This window comes from Mandrillus leucophaeus, unplaced genomic scaffold (genome assembly GCF_000951045.1).
Source record: "Mandrillus leucophaeus isolate KB7577 unplaced genomic scaffold, Mleu.le_1.0 Scaffold748, whole genome shotgun sequence".
NCBI classification, from domain to species: Eukaryota; Metazoa; Chordata; class Mammalia; order Primates; family Cercopithecidae; genus Mandrillus; species Mandrillus leucophaeus.
In genome coordinates this window covers 62,864-82,609 of record NW_012108119.1, presented here as the reverse complement: position 1 = coordinate 82,609, position 19,746 = coordinate 62,864, and the positions used below count along the sequence as shown (strand labels likewise).

General features: G+C 34.6%; 1 protein-coding gene across 1 annotated transcript in view; it reads right to left on the bottom strand.

Moving 5' to 3' along the window:
• LOC105529082 (potassium channel subfamily T member 2-like) overlaps nucleotides 1–19,746 on the bottom strand; it is a gene marked incomplete at its 5' end in the record, with an annotated part of 125,131 nt that overhangs the window by 56,679 nt on the left and 48,706 nt on the right. Inside the window, 2 exons of the mRNA XM_011966131.1 lie at nucleotides 15,813–15,941; nucleotides 17,253–17,336. Of these exons, the coding sequence (XP_011821521.1) occupies nucleotides 15,813–15,941; nucleotides 17,253–17,336 (213 nt within the window). The remainder of the gene's footprint in view (nucleotides 1–15,812; nucleotides 15,942–17,252; nucleotides 17,337–19,746) is intronic.

Here is a 19,746-nt window from a genome sequence, read left to right as displayed (position 1 = left end):
TAGAGATGGGGTTTCACCATGTTGACCTGGCTGGTCTAGAACTCCTGAGCTCAAGCTATCCTCCCATGTTGACCTCTCAAAGTGCTGGGATTACAGGTGTGAGCCACCATGCCCAGCCCAGCCCCAATCTTTAATCGTGATGAAAGCCAAGCCAGTTTCTTTTCCTTGCTCTTTCCAGCCCAAGCCATTTTTTGACCTGGTTGGAAGCCTGCCTCACTCTCCATAGAAAGCCTCATTATACGAGTTGTACCCTTTTCAATACCCTCTTGGTGCAGGTGTGCAATCATCAGTCTCAACAGGACCGGATTTGGGATGGTGGTTAGGTATTATCCCATCTGTGAAAGCTAGTCTTAACAATCGGCACAGCAAGGGGTATCTAGGCAATGACCACAACTGCTGGGGGTCTTTCTTCTTATGTTTTGCCTTGTTAATTTGTTGTGTTGTATGGAGACAATTATGCTGTTTGGGTTTTTTTCTGCCTCCTGGAAAGCTGATACTTTAACCGGAGCAACTTTATGCTGCATTTGCTGAGTCTTTCCAAGTTTCTGTTCAGAATTAAATGATCTTAATGCCTGGAAGCATCAGTAATATTTAGGAACAGGAGTTTGGCAATAGCCCCATGTCATGTGTCTTTGCCCAGACCTATCTTTGTGTCTCATACTGAATCATGTGGTTGGGATCCAGTAAGAAATGTGACTGACACTAGGCCCAGGGGAATAATTCCTACTGTGTGATCACTGGTTGTATGTTTCAACCATGCATCAGCCCCCATTCTACAGTGTGTCCTGGGAAAAATACCTGTTACTTTGTGCATTATACAGTTCCATTGGCTGGTTCCTTATATGGAAGAAGAACAGTTACCATGTGGAATGCTGAGCTTCATACTCCTAAAAGGAGTACATGGCCACCCCAAAAAATGCTTCTGCTGCTGTTGCTGTCTATGCCTCCATGACAACACAGTTCCTGATCCCCACAGTTATAGAGAAAACCAAAAACGGGCCTCTGTGGCATACCCAAGAGGTTAATTCAAACCCAGCTTCAACCTAGGGAACTTAAAATGTGATGAAGCAACCACTGCCATCAGGGAGGCCCATAACCCTGATGATACTTACTTGAGACTCTGAAGGAGAAGGCTTGTAAATATGAGCAGGATAGAAAACAAACAAACAAACAAAAAAAACAACACCAGCCCCAACAACAAAAACAAAACTGGATATAGGAGGAATAAACAGAAAACTGGATACATAGGAGAAAACAAAAATGTAAACAGAAGTCTAAAATTTGTCCCACTTGGAAATTCTTAAATTACTTGAAGAATTTATAAAGACAGGTAAGTTTGGTGAATGGTGTTGTGCCTCTACAACACAAGCTCCAAATTAACTTGTATGTTTCCTGAGATGTACCCACTGGCAAAACTTCAGAACCTTAATCAAAGTTGAGGATTGAACTATAGTTATCACTGGAGATGACACTAAATTCAAACAAAGTACCCTAAATATGGGGATTCACTAAAATAAAGGTACCTCCCCTTACTCTTGTGGAGGTGATTATCACATATAAAATACAGGGCAAATAAACATACCTTATCTTAACCATCAGAATTACTTTCTGGCCTAAATTCTCCACGGTCATAACAGATACTGTATAAAAGTGTCCCACAGTAGACATGGATGCTCTGATTCAATTAATGGCAAATTAAAGTAAACAAAATCAGATCTTTGACACATACAAGTAGTTTGGCAATATAAAACCTCATGCACATTCTGTCTGCTCAATGTAAGTAGTTAATAAGGACTACAATAATTGGAACAAGTCCTTCAAAGATTGGAATCCCTTACCAGAGAACTATTTACAGAAGGGGTAATAGTCACCACCTCTTCTCCATTTAATAGTCAAATTTGACCTGTTCTCAAAACTGAAAAAAAAATAAGTGGAGCCTGGTAGTAGATCATCCTAAGCTTAATGCTGTGGTTCCACATATTAAGGCCACCATCACTCGGTGACATTACTGACTCCATTCAATCATCAATTTGTAAATACTTTGCAGTCATAAAGTCATAAGGATTTGACAAATATGTTCTATTAAGTGCCTCTTTTGATAGCCTCTTACACTCCTAAAAGGAGATAGCTCTTTTGGCCCCCAGCAAAAATGCTTCTGTTGCTGTTGCTGCCTATGCCTCCGTAACAACACAGATGCCAATCCCCACAGTTACAGGAAAAGGCTTGTAGTTTTTCTTTACCTTCAAAAGAACTCAAACTTCTCTACCTGACTACACATAGGATATTTAAACAGTTCTGCAGTCACAAACAATCCCTCTGTAAGCAGATCTCCACCGCATCCAAGTTTCCGTGGGAAAATAGGTATGATATTACATTGATGCAATTCTCTTCCAAGGAGATTCCTTTGACACACTCATTCAGGATGAATAAACATTCAAAAAGGAACTCACACAAAAGAATAGACCATTGCCTTATACAAACTGCAAGGTTCCCAAGTGTAGTCAAATTTCTGAACATTACTTGATCAAAGGCTACTTCATCATTGACAGTCTCAAGAAACAATGACCTGTCAGTATCCACAACGTTAAGACAAAGCTAACATTTTAAGGCCTTTTGGGGTTTCAGATGGAAGATATTCCTCATTAAAAAGTATTACATTTTACTTAAGTCCATTTATGCTCCTACTCACAAACTGGCTCACACTCAATGAGACCCCTTAAAACAAAAGGCTCTAGAATCTCTCCAAATTGCAGTTACAACAGGCGATCATATTGTTCGCCTCTTCTACTGCCTGCTGCATCAACCATAATGGTGCTCGTGGGCTTCTGGTAGCAAAAACTTTCCTCCTGGGTTACATGCTATAGACCATTAGAATGGCAACTGCTGGTTGCATACTGAGCTCTACTGAAATCAGATGTCCTGTGTTCAGGAGTCTGCATTCAGTGGCCCATTGTGCCTTTGGTTATGAAAGTATCACCCTGCAAGTCTGACGTAGCCACCAAAGACTCTATAGGAAAGGGTCAAACTTGGATATATGCCACCTGCAAGAGGGGAAAGTTTCACCTGTCATATGCCATGGTACTTGAGCATGTCACTCCTATCCTAAATCCCTTGGCAACCTAGGGAACCCCTTGGGATTAATCAAGTGAACAGTGCATGGATGGTGGTATTGTGTTAAATGTGATGAAGCTCACTCGAGAACTGCTGCTTTTGATCCCTTAAAATGACAGACCTAACAAAGGACAGGACCCAAAGGTTAGCAGGGAGTCATTTGAGCACTAGACACCCTGGATAATAACAGTTCCCACTTGCACATTTCTACAAACTCTTGGGTCACTGCCTGTGATTTGGCCATCTGGTCCAGCCAATGGCAGAAACAATTCCTTATCCAAGGTTGCCCTCTGCAGGGTAAAGAACTCTGGGAATCTCTTGCCTTATACATACACAAAATAATAATCAAGGTCACATGTGTCTTTACACATACACATTTAAGACCATAATACAAGGCTCATCAAAACAATTCTCACCACCTTCTATGTTCTAGACATCATTGTAAGTGACTAAGATATGAATTTCACTTTTCCAAAATACACAACGCTGTGCTTTTGAACAAGGCATTTAAGATAACTTTCATGTCCCTACTATCCACAGGCTACAAGCTTCATGGAGCATTTTATTAAATGAAACAACGCACATTTCAGTCACCCATCCAACATCAGGGGTACACTGCAACGGTGTCTGACTCCATTTTTGATACTTGACTGCTAACAGCTTTCAAGCTCTTATACAATCTTCTGCCCCATATTTAAGCAAGTTGATAAGAAAGTCTGAGCACTTCTTACTTTTTCCCTAGCAGGAAGTTTACGTTCCTTATGCATGAGAAATCTCACCCAAAACCCAACCTCTAATCACGATAAAGGCCAAAACAAAAATGATCTGCTCCCTCAGACCTACTTAGGAGTCCATCTTGCTCTCCTCACAAAAAACAAACAAACAAACAAACAAACAAACAAAAATCAAACAAACAAAACTCATCAAACACTATTGGGGCATGTGTGGCATCCTCAGTTTTAACATCTAAACCATATTTTGGGTGAATTCTCCATACTGCCTCTGTGGAGTGGTAAAAATTCTCCTCAGAACTATATCCAGTTTATGTAGACCACCATCAGTTCTAGGTAAATAATAATAATAATAAAGAAATAATGCTATACGTGTCTCATCCCCTTAGCACCTTGTAATCTGTGAAAAAATCAAAGGCATACAATCAAAAACAATTACATAATAATTAAGGGTAAAATAATAGGTACCAAAATTAATGACAGAGGTGGTACAAATAAAATTGTATAAAGATGGAATTAATGTAAGTGTGAACAGATTTGAAAGAATGATTCTATGTTAAGAAAGATATCTGTGACTGACTTTAGTAAATATATATTGAGCACTTATGCAAAGCACATGGGATACAGTAATAAAAACATAGGCATAGTTTAGAGGTAAGCTATTTCAAGTTTTATATCTCAGTATTCTCAGCTGTGGAGCAGTGAGCAGTAAGCAGAAGAGAAATGAGAAATTAAGAATATGGGAATGTATACAAAAATTAACTATCATGGAGGTCAAGGAAGATGTATTTTTCTTGGAATGAAATGAGGTGTTGGGTATTATCAACTAGCTCTTACTACAACTTTTTTTCTTTCTAATCTACGTGCCATAAAAAATATCTGTCATCATAAAGACACTGAAGAAGAGGAGAATTGAGAAAACGTTATTAGTTTATTTAGCAATGCTTATGGTGGGAGTTTCAAATACAGGTCATGCATCTTGCATTCATACAAGTATGCTACAGAGGTTACCGGTGACCCTGAGAAACAAATTTTCCAAATAACAATTTCTCATATTTAAGGTTTATGATCCTTCTCTAAAGTACTCATAATTTTTCAGTTGTGCTGTTCAGAAATTTATTTTAAATGCTTAATAAAATTGCCTTATTTTTCTCATGTTTCTCCATCATATGGCTCCATTTATGTCACTATGACTATTTTTTAGTTGTTTTTCTTATGAAATCAGACTACTTCTGTTTCCTTCACTGTGCAGTAGTGGAATTTTTTTTATCTTTTCTGAAGGTATAGAATTGCTTTTCTTTTAAAAGTGAATGCAAACTTTTAAAATAATATTATTAGCACCAAAATTATTATTGCTGTAAATTTGGTAACTATGTTTTTGGATCTCAAGACATGTCTTTACCCATCTACTATTTATTTGGTATGGGCTATAGTGACCCAACGTCTAAATCAGACTGGCCCAAATCAAGACTGATTTCATTATAATTAACTTTTCATTTATTAGAAATCTAAGGAATGGTTTCCCTAACCAAAGGGTTCATTTTATGTCTAGATGTCTAGAAATCGCCAAATATAAAAACATATTTGATTTCTACACACAAACAAAATTAAGTATGTATGCTTATGTTTGTATATATTATGCATATTTATATACATTTGTAAAGAGTATTGCTAGACTGCTGAATCACGTTAGACTCTATAATTGACTTACAAACAAAATCAACAAAGAGAAAAGCATTGTATAAACACACAAATTCAACATACGCATACAGGCAGTCAAATGGTTTGCATCATCAGAATCATGGTTTCATTGCTAGCTCTGTTAACTTAGCAGTGCAATTTGTACTTTTTCAGAATTACCAAAATACATAGTCTAAAGCAATGGTTTCAACATGCATGTGTATATATGTGAGTGTGTGCGTATGTGTGTGTGCATGTAAGTGTAGAACCTATACACTATAAGGTAGGCCAGTTACCGAAATATATAGACTAAAGCAATGGTTTCAACATGTGGGGGTGTGTGTGTGTGTGTGTGTGTGTGTGCATGTATGTGTAAAGCCTACACACTATAAGGTAGGCCAGAGGGGCTATCACTCTATCACCTTCAGTATATTATAGTCCAGAAGAAAAGACCTAACTATGAAGTTTTCAAAAGCCAGTACAGTGGTTCTAACGTGAGTACAGCACCTCCCCAACCACACACAAAACATTTTAAACACACACACAACCACACACTCACACACACGCATAATTCCCTTATCCTTTGCAGCATCTAAGAACCAATGGATAAATGAGCCTGTGGAAAGAAAATTTCTATGTTACATGCAATGCTTTAATTAAAGAAAATAATAATATAAGACCTGGTAAATACAAATATTTGTATTCTTAAGTAAATAGTCTATCGAAAATATACTTTGGATCTAAATATACCACTGCTTACAGATCATGACTTCCTTATGAAGACCTAGGGAACCTAAATCAATTTTATAATTTTCTCTTCAGTTTTCATTTTGTAGACTAGCAGCCATTTGACAGGGAACTGTGATTAAAAGCTTAATTTACTTTCTGTGGCATTGCTAAGTAGAAGAATGATCTTTAGGCAGTTTAAGACGTTAAGTGGACAGAAAGCCATGACTATGTAGTTAAATTAAGTCAAATAAATTGGATCCATTAAATAGCCTCTTGTTAGTAAGTGTGCCAGTGAGACTCTTATTAAGTTAAAGTAAGTAAATAATGAAAGTAAGAAATGCTTTCCTGGGTTTGAGAATGAATGAGATTAAGAATCAGTAGAACTAGAAAATATTAGAAAAAAATTATAAGGTAAGAGAAAGATTTAAGAGTAAAGTTTTTGTTAGAGAGAAAGTGAAACAAAATTATAGATGAGCTCAGACTTATAATATGCCTGTGAGTTTGTGTTTGTGTGTTCATATGTGTGAATTAGGATGCATTGAAGGTTAGTGAACACAGCTATGCTTGACTAATATTAAAGTACTTAATCACAGGAGTATTTACTTTATATATTTTATTTATAACTTCAAGTGAATTGACATGAACGTTTTCTGAGGTGGTATCATGCACCCAAAAACAATGCACCAATGAGGAATGATGAAGTAAGATCTATGTTACTCTATGTGCTTTGCCACAGAGTTATTTGCCTTTAACTCTGATCAACTCACTGCTCACATTTCTGCTTTTTTCTACCTTGTGAAATAAGAATATGTTTTTTACTTAATCTTCACTCTGCTACATATAGCCAAAGTTCAGGCACAGCTAGTAAAAGAGAGGGCAAGATTTAAACTCAGATCAATGTGTTCCAAGCTCAGTGCTAATTGGTCAGGCAAAATAACTGGGTAAGTGACTTGTCCAGGAATGGGACAGGGGGATAGAGTAGCTTAAAATCAGCAATAAAAATTTTTATTTGAAATAGTAGGCATCAGATATACGTTACAGATTCTTCATCATGTGAATAAAGAAAAATGGACATCAATCTGGCTGCACTATGCAAGATATTGAAAAGAAGAGAGTTTTGGTATATTAAATCCACCAAAATTAATTAAATTGAAGAAAAGCCATGAAGTTTTTATGTCAACCCTCTGAAAAACCTTTTGTTTACTTATGCATGTTAAGTACTTACCTGGATGCATTTGGTGCCTAGTGCAACTCAAATATTTGTAATTCTGGTAGATAACAAGATGGAGAGGATCTTCCAGATAAAGATTAAGTATTCGTGTTTCATGTTAAGGAATTAGAACAGATAGAGCTACAAACTCAACTTTGCCATCTATCAACATAGACGAATTGTTGAAACCACAGAAAGCAATTAACGCCCCAAGGTGATGTGTAGAAAAGACCAAAAAAACTATAAACAGCTTTTGTAAACATGTGGTTTATTTCACTTAGTGTAATCTTGTCCAGGTTCATCTATGTTGTTCTTCTCTCAAAAAGTCAAATTCATGGAAAAAGAGTAGGAGGGTGGTTACCATTGGCCAGAGGATGGGGGAAATGGGAAGATGATGGTTAAAGATAACCTTCTATTATAAAGTGCATAAGTTCTGGAGACCTAAAGTACAGCATGGTAACTACAGTTAATGTATCACGGGCTTGAAATTTGCTAAGAGAGATCTTAAGCAGTCTCACTATAATATTCTTAAGAATATTTACATACACCTTTGTTAAGTAAAACATTGTTAAGTAAAACTTTTGTTAAGTAAAACATTACATAAGTAATATTCTTAAGAGTATTTACATACACCTTTGTTAAGTAAAACAGCTTGTGAAATAAATCAGTCTAAAATCTATAACCTTTTATGTCTAATTAGAGAACGTACTAAGAATAACATAAGGGTTCTCCTGTATAGTAGATGAAGGAGGCTTACTCTAAAAAATTGAAAAGCAAAAGAAAACTAGTTTTCTAATCACTTTAAAAACCATGATAATATCTTGAAATATCTTTCATTATTAACTTTAATTAGTACAAAAATATTAAAACATAAACACTCCTTAGAATTTAATCCTTACAATGGCAAATTCCAGGAAATTTACTGGGGAAATATAAGTACATTAATTTGAAAATAAAGCATTTATATGCATTTAAGTTTAATTGATTTATTTCATTTTAAAATCTGAGTATTGAATTCAATATTTTGTATTATTTTTCTTTAATAGCTCTGAATTAATGTATTACATCATTTGAGGAAAGGGAAACAAACAGGAAATACTTACTTGCGATGGTATTTTTCGAGACTGACACACGGGAGGGAAAAAGAAACACACAAAACACAGTTTAAACAATGACTAAACAATACATACATGTAACAATCAGCAACAAGGACAAAATGTAACATATACCAACATAACAAAATCCAATTTCATGCGTATTTGTCATAGGGCTTTTGAACCAAATTAGCTAAAGAATAAGCTATTATTTTTAAATATTCAGTCTTGTTAGATTGTTTTTGTCTGAAGTTGTCTTCCTAAGTTTGATAGAAAAAGTGGTGCTTGTAGAAGAATAAAATAATCAGTAGTAGTTTATAAAGCTACTATAGTCACAACAGAATACTTGATATAATTATTGACATTCAATAATCATTATTGGTGTTAATATTTGTACTATTTTTAAATTTCAGATCTTACAGTAAGATTGATTTTTTTTCCTACATATACATGTAATTAAGTTAGTTGACAGAAATATTCTGAGCTTTCAGATTGGCTATGGAATCTAAAATAATTGATTTCCTTAATCAATGTTTCATAGCTAAGTAGGGGTTATAAATAAAAATCATGCTGTCTTAGTCTTCAAGTTTAAAGAACAATAGTCTATTCATTTTTGAATAGTTGAAAGTAACATTTTCAAGTATATCATTTGATGTAATATAACTTGTAATATAACTCATGTGGTATTACTATTATAAGATTATAATGGTATTATCTATAATTGAAAATATAAGAAATGCATAATAAACATTTGATTGTGGGTTTCTTGAAACTATTTCAGGTTTCTTTATACATGACACAATGGAATAAATGTTGTTTGAGAGAATAATAGCAAAGAATGGACAGGTAGAATTTTAAAACCAATCAATCCTAAACCTTATTAAAATAATCTTAATAAGATTTTATAGTAGGTAAATTCATATCTTAATAATATATTTTAAATGCTACTTCCCATTCTAATAGTAAAGTGTTAATGATTGGCAGATGGGACAATGCTTATTCCACTACGCACATTTTTGGAAGCTACAAGATTTATTCACTATAAAAGTGGCCAAAATTCAGGGTAACACATTCCACAAATTTACTGCATACACTATAAATGATGTTGGTATATTAATATGCTTTAAAAGATGTTTTTCTGGTTTCTAGTAAAATGTTCACTGGTTATAGTATACTTCAAACAAATGAGATTTTCTGCACACTGAAAAACTGGAGGCAAACTTAGGTTTACCTTTTCTTAACCAAAGGACAAATATGCTTAATAATTCAGAATTGTTCAGATTTTGGAAAGTTAATACTATGTTATATGCTGTATGGTAGATAATACCCCCAGTGGAACCTGGGCATCCTTTTTTTTCAAAAATTAATATTTCTGCAATGAAAAGTATGAATATTCACTCTAAATGAAATAAGTAAACATTATAAATAATCTCATGAAAATTAAGGTGAGATTTTGCCACTAAATGACTTCAGGGAGCCTTTTTGCATTTTATAATTTTGTATTATGGATTGAGAAGGAAAATAGTGATCCTTTTTGTCCACTAAGAGTAGTATGTGTCCCTGTCCTTCCTGTATATGTTTTTCAAACCAGGAGTATCTGATGTTTGTTGAAATTCCCTGAACTAGAAACATATAGATGGTGGTAGAAGTTCTCCTGGCACGGAGGACATATGATTAATCAAGAATGGGCAGTTCCATCTCTACTCTGTTTTCCACAGGCTGGTTTTCCAGCCACTGTGTGCATCCTCACTTTATTCTCTGCTTGTGTTTATGTGACTTCTCCTTTCACTAATCTACACCACGTAAGAAAAAAATGAGATAGTATTCCAGGCCTTCTATAAATGTTACTAGTTTTGATTATCAATGTTCTTTACCAACATTTGTGTTTTTAAAAATGTCAGCTAAACATTAGGCAGTGCTTCTCCCACCCCCACAGCCAAAGCAGTTATATTAGAGATATAACAAATGATAACTTTTGTTTTCTCTACTCAGAACATGGGAAGATATTAAAGACAGGCTAGAAAATGATGTGGCATGAAAACTTGCACCTGCCTTTAAAAGTTTTTTTTTTTTTTTAATTTCATGAATAAACCAGAAAGCAAAGCCTGAAGTCTTTACATTATGTGTTTATCCTTATATAAGATGTTGATATTTAATAAAAATTCTTCATAGTACAGAGTAGAATTTAGCACTTAAATGTGTATATACTAAACAAATAATTAATGAATGGGTATGACATCACTACATTATGCCTATATATCTATTAGTGTTTTTATTAGTTATACATGCATGGTTTGAACAGTCAGAAAATGTTATAGCTTGTTTACAAAAATAGCAGCTTATAGCATAATCTCTCTTAATTCCCTCTCATAAGACCCATCTACTTTTGCCTCTTAGTTGGATATATTGTTCTTTCTCTCTGTTTCTATAGAATGTGCCTGACTATTATTTCATGCTTTTTTCAGTTTCCGCTTTTATCTATTGACTTCTCATTCTGCAAGGAGAGTCATAAACAATCTTTTCCATATAATCCACTACGTTTGCCCTCATCATCTCAAAATAGTTTAACACAATTTTTATTGGATCAAAATTCAGGACATACTATGATTAAGTATACTTTACAGATGTGATATATAGGTATGTGGTTAGTATTCATTTCTTATACACATTCTTTATTGTTGATAATGATGTTATATTCCTAAAGTCAATAATTGCTTTATTGTATTAATTGTTTTGATATGTACTTAGATACATGCAATAATTTATCCTGAACTCTTTCACTACTGTCTAATATTAATTTAAAACATTGAGATGCATCAGGAAGTCTATAGATTTAATCTTCCTAAAGAATTCTCTCTGAAGCCTTCTGACCTGCTCTAGGTCTCCTTTTGTGCTTGGGGGTCTTTTCATCCCCATCCTGTTGATCCCCTTTACTTCATTATTGTCACTGGTTTCCATAAAATGTCTGGTTTCCTGAAGATCATTATTTCTCCCTCATTTTACTTATTCATTTTGGTGGTAGTAGTTTCCTCAGAGAGCAGACATGGGAAGGATATTTTTGGAGAATACATATAATCGACATCTGATTTACTCAACTCTTACACAAGTTTGCTTTGACTGGATAAAAAATTCTAATTTGAAAATAATACTGTTTTAAAATCTTGAGAGAATTGTTCCATTTTCTTCTGGTTCGTGATATTGCTGTTGAGAAAACCCAAATAGGACCTTGCATGTGACCTATCCTATGGTTTCCTGCTCATCTCTCTGAAAGATTTTAGGATCCTCTCCTTACCTTCAGTGTTTTGAAAGGTGATGATGTGATTCACTGTTTAACTCACTGTTGTGGACACATGGTAACCCTTACCAATTGGAAACTAACACATTACTGATTTTTCTAGAATTATTACAGTAATATTTCTTCAATTTGTGTGCATTTCCTCTTTCTTGAAATCTTATGATTAAAATCTTAGAACTTCTAGATTAGTTCTCTAATTTTATCTTTTCTTTACTCTTTGTCCATGTTTTGAATTCTTGCTCTAGTTTATCAATAACTTCCTGAACTTCATATTATAAGCTTTTTCACTTCTGTTGGGAATTTTTAGTTGTCTTCTTAGAGTAAATGACTAATAATTTATCTGAAAGGTCTAGGTGAGATTCTTTTTATTGCTGCATTTCATGGTGATCTGGCTGGATTACTAAACTTAAAGAATCTCCCCCATCTGTATTTTTAGGCCCTTCCACTTGGATTGGTCAGTTTTTCTAGGAGAGAGTCTTCCAATCTGCTGAAGTGTGAAGTGTACAGAATATATCTTTTAACTTAGCATTCAGAATTCAGTGTGACACTCCTAGCCCTCAACTCCTTCCGGGGTCCACAGGCCACAGACCACTTCCATAGACTAAACCTTTAATATATGTTCATTTAGGAGAGAGTGACAGAAGCAAGATTTCTGAACTGTTGAGGAAAATCGAGATCTGGCAGAAAACTAAGCAAAAATATAGACTCTCCGATAGTAATTACTGAATGAAGTTTCTACTTCCTGAAATCTAGTGTCTTTCTTTAAATTCAAGTAAGAGAACAGGGCCATTTTGAATACTGATGGCTATTTAAATTTCAAAACTTTGTTTTCGAATCATCTGGTATTTGAGAGACATGGTGAATTGTCAGAGTCAATTTTATTTTGTTAGATCCACTAAGCTCTTTTTCTGTGTTTTTATACAATCTGAAAAAAAAAATAATGTTTTCTTCTTTAAATACAAAAAAATCTCAATGTCTTTATTGGGTTAAGATTTAATTGATGTTCCTTTCTACTTTTTTTGTTTAAGATTAATGTAAGAGATATGCACTTTAATGGTACTTTTTCATCTTGCAAAAGTACATCTTGCAAAGATAGATATTACTCATCATGTATGTAAAATCTCCAAATTCAGGAAGCAAATAATATATTCATTCTTTTAACAAATGACCAAGAAAAACAAATCTTTTGCAAGATGAATTTTATCCTTTCATGTATCGGACCATGATTACCATATAGGTCAACATATCGCTATTTTTTACCTTATTTACCAGGAAATTAAAAATAGAAGTCAGGCTCAACTGTAGCACTCAGGGTATACTAGTAGAGTAACATAATTTCTCTGTTCCTTTTAAAATATTTTGTTGTAAAAAGTGCTTAATGTTTCTATTGTTTATCTTTGTTAGTTGCCTCAATTCTTTCTACAATAGGTAGAATTTAATTTTAATAAAAATATGAGTGCCAGAAGATGGACTGAATTCAGTACAGAAAAACAAGAGGTATTATTTTTATTTAAAAACAGTGTCCTTTTATCATCCCAATGATATATGTTTTTAATATAATCTAGATATTTGAGAAATTACAAGCATTTTAATGAGATGATCTTTACTTGGTATGGGCAGAGTTGACTAAATGTAGTTCAATGCTCCTTGATGACAATTCAAATACCCAGTTATCCTTTTCCTATCTTCAATGCCAATAGCACAAAAAAGCCTTTTCATAATATATGTACATTATTATAATACATAATACTGACATGGACATGGAGTTGACCAAGGCCAGAAATTTACTGCATTGCAATTCCCAAAGCATATATGTGAGATTAAAAAAAAAAAAAAAAAACAAAAACAAAAACATGGCAACACTCTACCGCATGAAAATCTTCTTTGTACTTGCTGTGGTAAAATAAGAAATTATTTGTATAGACTGAATATTTGTTCTCCATCACCATACAATGCATATGTGAAAACCTAATCCTCAGTATTGATGATATTTGAAGGTGGAGCTTTGGGAAGGTGATTCGATCATGAGAGAGCCTTATAAAAGAAGACTCAGAGAGATCCCCTTCCCTTTCCACCAGGTGAGAATTCAGTGAGAAGATGGCCATCTGAGAACCAGGAAGCAGGTCCTCATCAGACATGTAATCAACTGGTCCCCTGATCTTGGACTTCCCAGCCTTCAAAACTGTGAGAGTTAAATTTCTATTGTTTACAAGCCACCCAGTCCATGGTTCTTTGTTATAGCAGCCTGAATAGATCATGATCGTGCTTAATTGCTTGGGTATGAAAGCACTTGATCTTCTCTTAATCTTTAATTAAATAATATTGTTTTGAATCCAGTATTCTTAAAAATTTAGGCCTATCTAGACAAACATCTTACATATTTAACTGTCTGGTTTGTTTTTCCAGTCAATCATTCTTAATTTTGTCTTGATTCATCTCATTCTTTGCAATGTGAACCACAACCACCACAGGAAAAGAAAAACTCAGACTCAGCAGGAGAGATGGCAGCAAAAATTCATTTTAAAAAAATTATTATTATTAATATTGGGGACGAAGTCTCGCTCTGCCACCCAGGCTGGAGTGCAGTGGCACGATCTTGGCTCATGGCAACCTCTGCCTCCCAGGTTCAAGCAATTCTTCTGCCTCAGTCTCTTGAGTAGCTGGGACTACAGGTGCACACCACCACATCCGGCTTATTTTTGTATGTTTTTTAGTAGAAATGCGGTTTCATCAGATTGTCCAGGCTGATCTCGAACTCCTGACTTCGTGATCCACCTGCCTAGGCCTCCAAAAGTGCTGGGATTACAGGCGTGAGCCACTGTGCCTGGCCACAAAGCTCCATTTAACACTCCTGAAGGAAGCTACAGTAAAACCACCAAGAAGCACCTGAGAAAAACTAACCTATTTTCTGCTGGTAACTTATGTAAGTGTCAAACTATAAATTTTAACAGCAACAACGAGAATCTACCCCATTATCCTTATGCCTTCTATAAAGTTCTTTTCTATACAGGGATTTGTTAATTTTGTCACGAGGTGGTTTAATGATCATATAAATTACTGAAATGCATGTGTTGATCTGAGCCACATAGTTGAGGTAATTTTGTATCAGACCAAAAAAGAAATGGCTAACCAAAATTTCTTTTTAATTTGTAATAACTTTGGAGTGTCTGAAGAAAAAAAATTGTTGAGAATACAAACCATAATTTACGTTAAATAATTTTATAGATATTGATAGAATGACGCATTCATCCAAAATCTTTATTTCAGAAAAGAGTCTAACCTAAAAGGTGATATTATACTAAGGCTATAAAAACTACTTTGAACAATATGAACCACATGAAGTGACCAAATCAAAATGCAAATATGTTTTCAGCTTCATAAACTTATCAGAGATTCTCCTTCCATACTAGCAGGATCAAATTTGCTGTTAAATTTACTGAGGTTTACTTTGGGAAGATCTGACACTACTCTTAGAGTTTTCTTTTGGCTTTAGAGTGGTCATCTATCTACAGATTGAGAAATGAGAATTTTAACACTTACTAAATTATCTTTGTTTTGCTTCCTTCAAAATGATAATATATGTAGTAGGGGCATATATTAGAAATCCAGGTTGCTTGCCCTGAGCACTTTTCTTATTTGTCAGAACCTCAAGGTTATTTATAGTTAATTTGCTTCCTGATAATCTTCCAGAAACAGCTAATCCTAGATCTACAAAAGTCATCTAAAGCCTAACATCCATAGACTTAGAACAGCCGCTTAGCCAACAATATTTTTTGGAATACTGACATAGTTTAGTAAAACACATAGTTGAAAAAAATTTGCTTCTGAGATTTAACACTACGTATTCAGGTAGCATTCTTTTTCACTTTCATTGCATTTTTTAGATATCAGTTTATAAGCTTATGAATGATTGCACTCATCAGATTAAACATCAAAACAAGAATATATTGTTATGTCCAAACCTCAGATGTAGTAAGTTTCTGAGACTCAGTCCTGTAGATTCCAATGGGAACATCTCCAGTAGAAGAACACAACTTCTGATAAAGTCTGGCGTAAGTTCTGATCCATAAGTCATCCGCAGTGATTTTCATCTATAATACACACAAATTATTTACATATTAAATGTGTCAGAAATAGAAACCTAGTGGTACCTTTTCACTTCTTTATTTATTTATTTTTATAGGGGGCAAGGTCTCACTCTGTCACCCAGGCTATAATGCAACGGTGCAACCACAGCTCACTGCAGCCGCAACTGACATCCCTGGCTCAAGCATTTTTCACTTCTTAAAGGCAGAAATTATTAGTATTTGGAAATCTCCAAGTAATATTTCATACTTATCCATGTATTAAATTTATTTATTATGCATCACCAAACTTAAGAAATCCAAGTACTCAATTTAGGGCAGTATGACATTATATTAGTTCGATATCAGTAGGCAATAGAGCACTGGTAATTGACTGGGAAATGTAAAGCATATGGAAACTATTCTGCATGCTGCAATAACTGGAGGCTGCCACTGGTATTTAATGTACAGGGTCTGCTGATGTTACCAAATATAAAGTGCAAAAGACACTCTAGTACCATAATGACTTGTTCCACCCAATGTTCTAATAATGCCCATATTGAGAAAGATGAATAGTAGCATAAACATAGTGATAGAAGACAGGAAACAAAAATTGTAGTCCCCCTTTTCTTCTTGTAAATCTGAACTGTTACCAAATCATTTCATTCAGTATACTTGGACAAAGTATACTTATCTATAAAACAAAGGAGTTAAACAGCATGATCACCATTTTCCTGGATAGTATAGTATCCTATGGCAGTCTCAAATTACCAGTTAATAAAAAAAAATTCATTCAACTTTTTTGTTTTTTTGGTTTTTTTTTTTGAGACAGAGTCTTGCTCTGTTGCCCAGGCTAGAATGCAGTGAAGCAATCTCAGCTCACTGCAAGCTCCGCGCCCCCCGCCCCCCAGGTTCACGTCATTCTCAGCCTCCCAAGTAGCTGGGACTACAGGTGCCCACCACCATGCCCAGCTAAGTTTTTGTATTTTTAGTAGAGATGGGGTTTCACCGTGTTAGTCAAGATGGTCTCGATCTCCTGACCTTGTGATCCGCCTGCCTCAGCCTCCCAAAGTGCTGGGATTACAGGCGTGAGCCACCTCAACCAGCCAAATTCATTCAACATTTTACACAAAATGGCTATTTATTATGACTATTAAGTAAAAATAATATGTTTTCCCTGAAATTTTTAAAGGAATTTAAAAAATTGAAATACAACTCTGGATTCATTCACAATACAAAAAATAACATACGACATGGAAGAATTAGCAAAGTACATGGTACACAGATTTGAGAACCTTCTATCACAACAATCTTCTATTATAGAGATTCTTAACTTACAGAACAAAGAAACCCAGATCCTGGTGTAGTATCCAGTCCCAACAGAAGTCTCGTGATAGAAATCATATAATCCTTCACAAATGACTGCAATATAAACAAATGAACAATATATAAATGTATATTTATATATAATGTGTATGAGATGTGTAGAACAGCTAGAAGTGTGAACATCTTCTAAAACATTATTTCTCATATCACATTATTAACCTTCCATACAAAAGTAAATTTAATCTATCTTGTTAGCATCTTAGATAGACATGTATAGTTAAGCTGTTCATAAGGAAACACAGGAAATCATTTTTATCTAGAAATATCTAACTATGCATATATTTTATGTGTGTTATTAGGCATGATAAAAACATTTTTAGAATTTTTAAAGCAAAAACCCCAAATGAAATGGTGACTATCATAAAAATTGAAACAATTAAAATAAATTTTCAATGAAAAATTTCAGTCTTTTTTTTAGAATTAAGCTCTAAGCTAGTGAAATAAATTTCTAAACTACATTTGTTATTCATTATTGCATATTCTCTTTCCACATTCATGATAGGGTTATTTATTTATTTATTTATTTATTTATTTATTTATTTGAGACAGAGTCTTGTTGTGTCATCCAGGCTGGAGTGCAGTGGCATGATCTTGGCTCACTGCAGCCTCCACTTCCCAGATTCAAGTGATTCTCCTGTCTCAGTCTCCCAAGTAACTGAGACGACAGGCATGCGCATGGAGCCTGGCTGATTTTTGTATTTTTAGTAGACACAAGATTTCCCATATTGGCCAGGCTGGTCTCGAAATCCTGACCTCAAGTGATAGCCTGCCTTGGCCACCCCAAAATGCTGAGATTACTGGCATGAGCCAACACACCAGGACTAAAATTGAGTCTTTAAAAAATAAAGGCAGTAGCTCACGCCTATAATCTCAGCACTTTGGGAGGCCGAGGCAGGCGGATCACAAGGTCAGGAGATTGAGACCATCCTGGCTAACATGGTGAAACCCCATCTCCACTAAAAATATAAAAAATTAGCTGGGCGTGGTGGCGGGCGCCTGTAGTCCCAGCTACTCGGGAGGCTGAGGCAGGAGAATGGCATGAACCGGGCAGGCAGAGCTTGCAGTGAGCCAAGATCGTGCCATTGCACTCCAGCCTGGGTGACAGAGCGAGACTCCGTCTCAAAAAAAAAAAAAAAAAAAAAAAAAAAATTTTATATATATATATATATATAGAGAGAGAGAGTTCTAGTTCACTCTTTCTTTAGAAGTTTCAGAAAGTCATGCAATTTCCTGTATCTCTATTTATAACATAAACGTGAGGCAAAAATAAAGAGAAAGAAAAAACTACTGCTTTCTATTTCTATAGAACAGTTTTTAGAACAGTTTTTCTTCTATTTAACTTATACATTAGATTTTGTTACAAGATTTTATTTAAACAGAGGATACTGTGGCTAAAAAAATCTTAAAACTACTGGTGCATATTTGCACCCAAGCATTTGGCTCCTATTGATATAAAATCTTTAGTTTCAACACTGCTCTTCAAATAAACCATCCCCTGCAATTTAATCTCTTTGAGAGATCAGAAGTATGTGTGTGTGGTAACAGCGTTTGGAGTGGGAGGCCTGCCTCGTGTAGTACCCAGATAATATGTCTGGAAACTTTAGGGATAATAGGGGTGTATTTATTCTACTTTGCTGTGTTTGCTCCGGCACTCAACTGACATGAGCAGATGGTTCCTGACATTGCTAGAGGCATACTCATAGGCAAAATTAGCCCAAAGGTCTGCAGAAAAGCTTTAACTCTCTTTGGATTAGTTTGTTCAGTCAAGCAATTATAGAAGATAGTACATAAATAAGCAAAAAGAATGGGTACAATAAAATGCTGAAATGCTTAATTTGAGATTAATGTTATCAAATAATTTAAAACTCTACGAATATATCTTTCTTCTTAATGGAAATATTTAGAGATTGATTACTTGAATCAGAGAAAATGAAATAGTACTGCTGTTCAGTTTCTGGCAGAGACAAAAAAGATGGTATTAGTATGAACAAACATCTCTGCAAACCTGTTAGCTATGATAAAACAAAAAAGTTAACTTGGCATTCAGGAACAAACTCAATCGTTGTTAGTTGTTGCGGTCTTTTCATATTTTTCTAAAATAGACAAGAATCAGTGGATTCTTAAAATGTCCTTAGTTTATCACTTTATTGACATCAATTTGGTATTTTATATCAAACCTGAAAAAAAATGTATACCATAAGGACTGTTGTTTGTCTTAAGTCAGTAATTATCTTTTAACTTTTTTAAATCCAGTAATATGCTTGGAGTAACATGCAAAATGTACTAAAATGTATTAAATATATTAAAATTGTAGAACACTGGCACAAAAGAATGCCTGAAATAATTTCCATAGGTCACTGTTAAAAATAATATTTTTTCTTACAAAATGTTTCATAGGAGCATTTATGTCAATTATGTACATGAAATAAAATACTGAATTACTTCT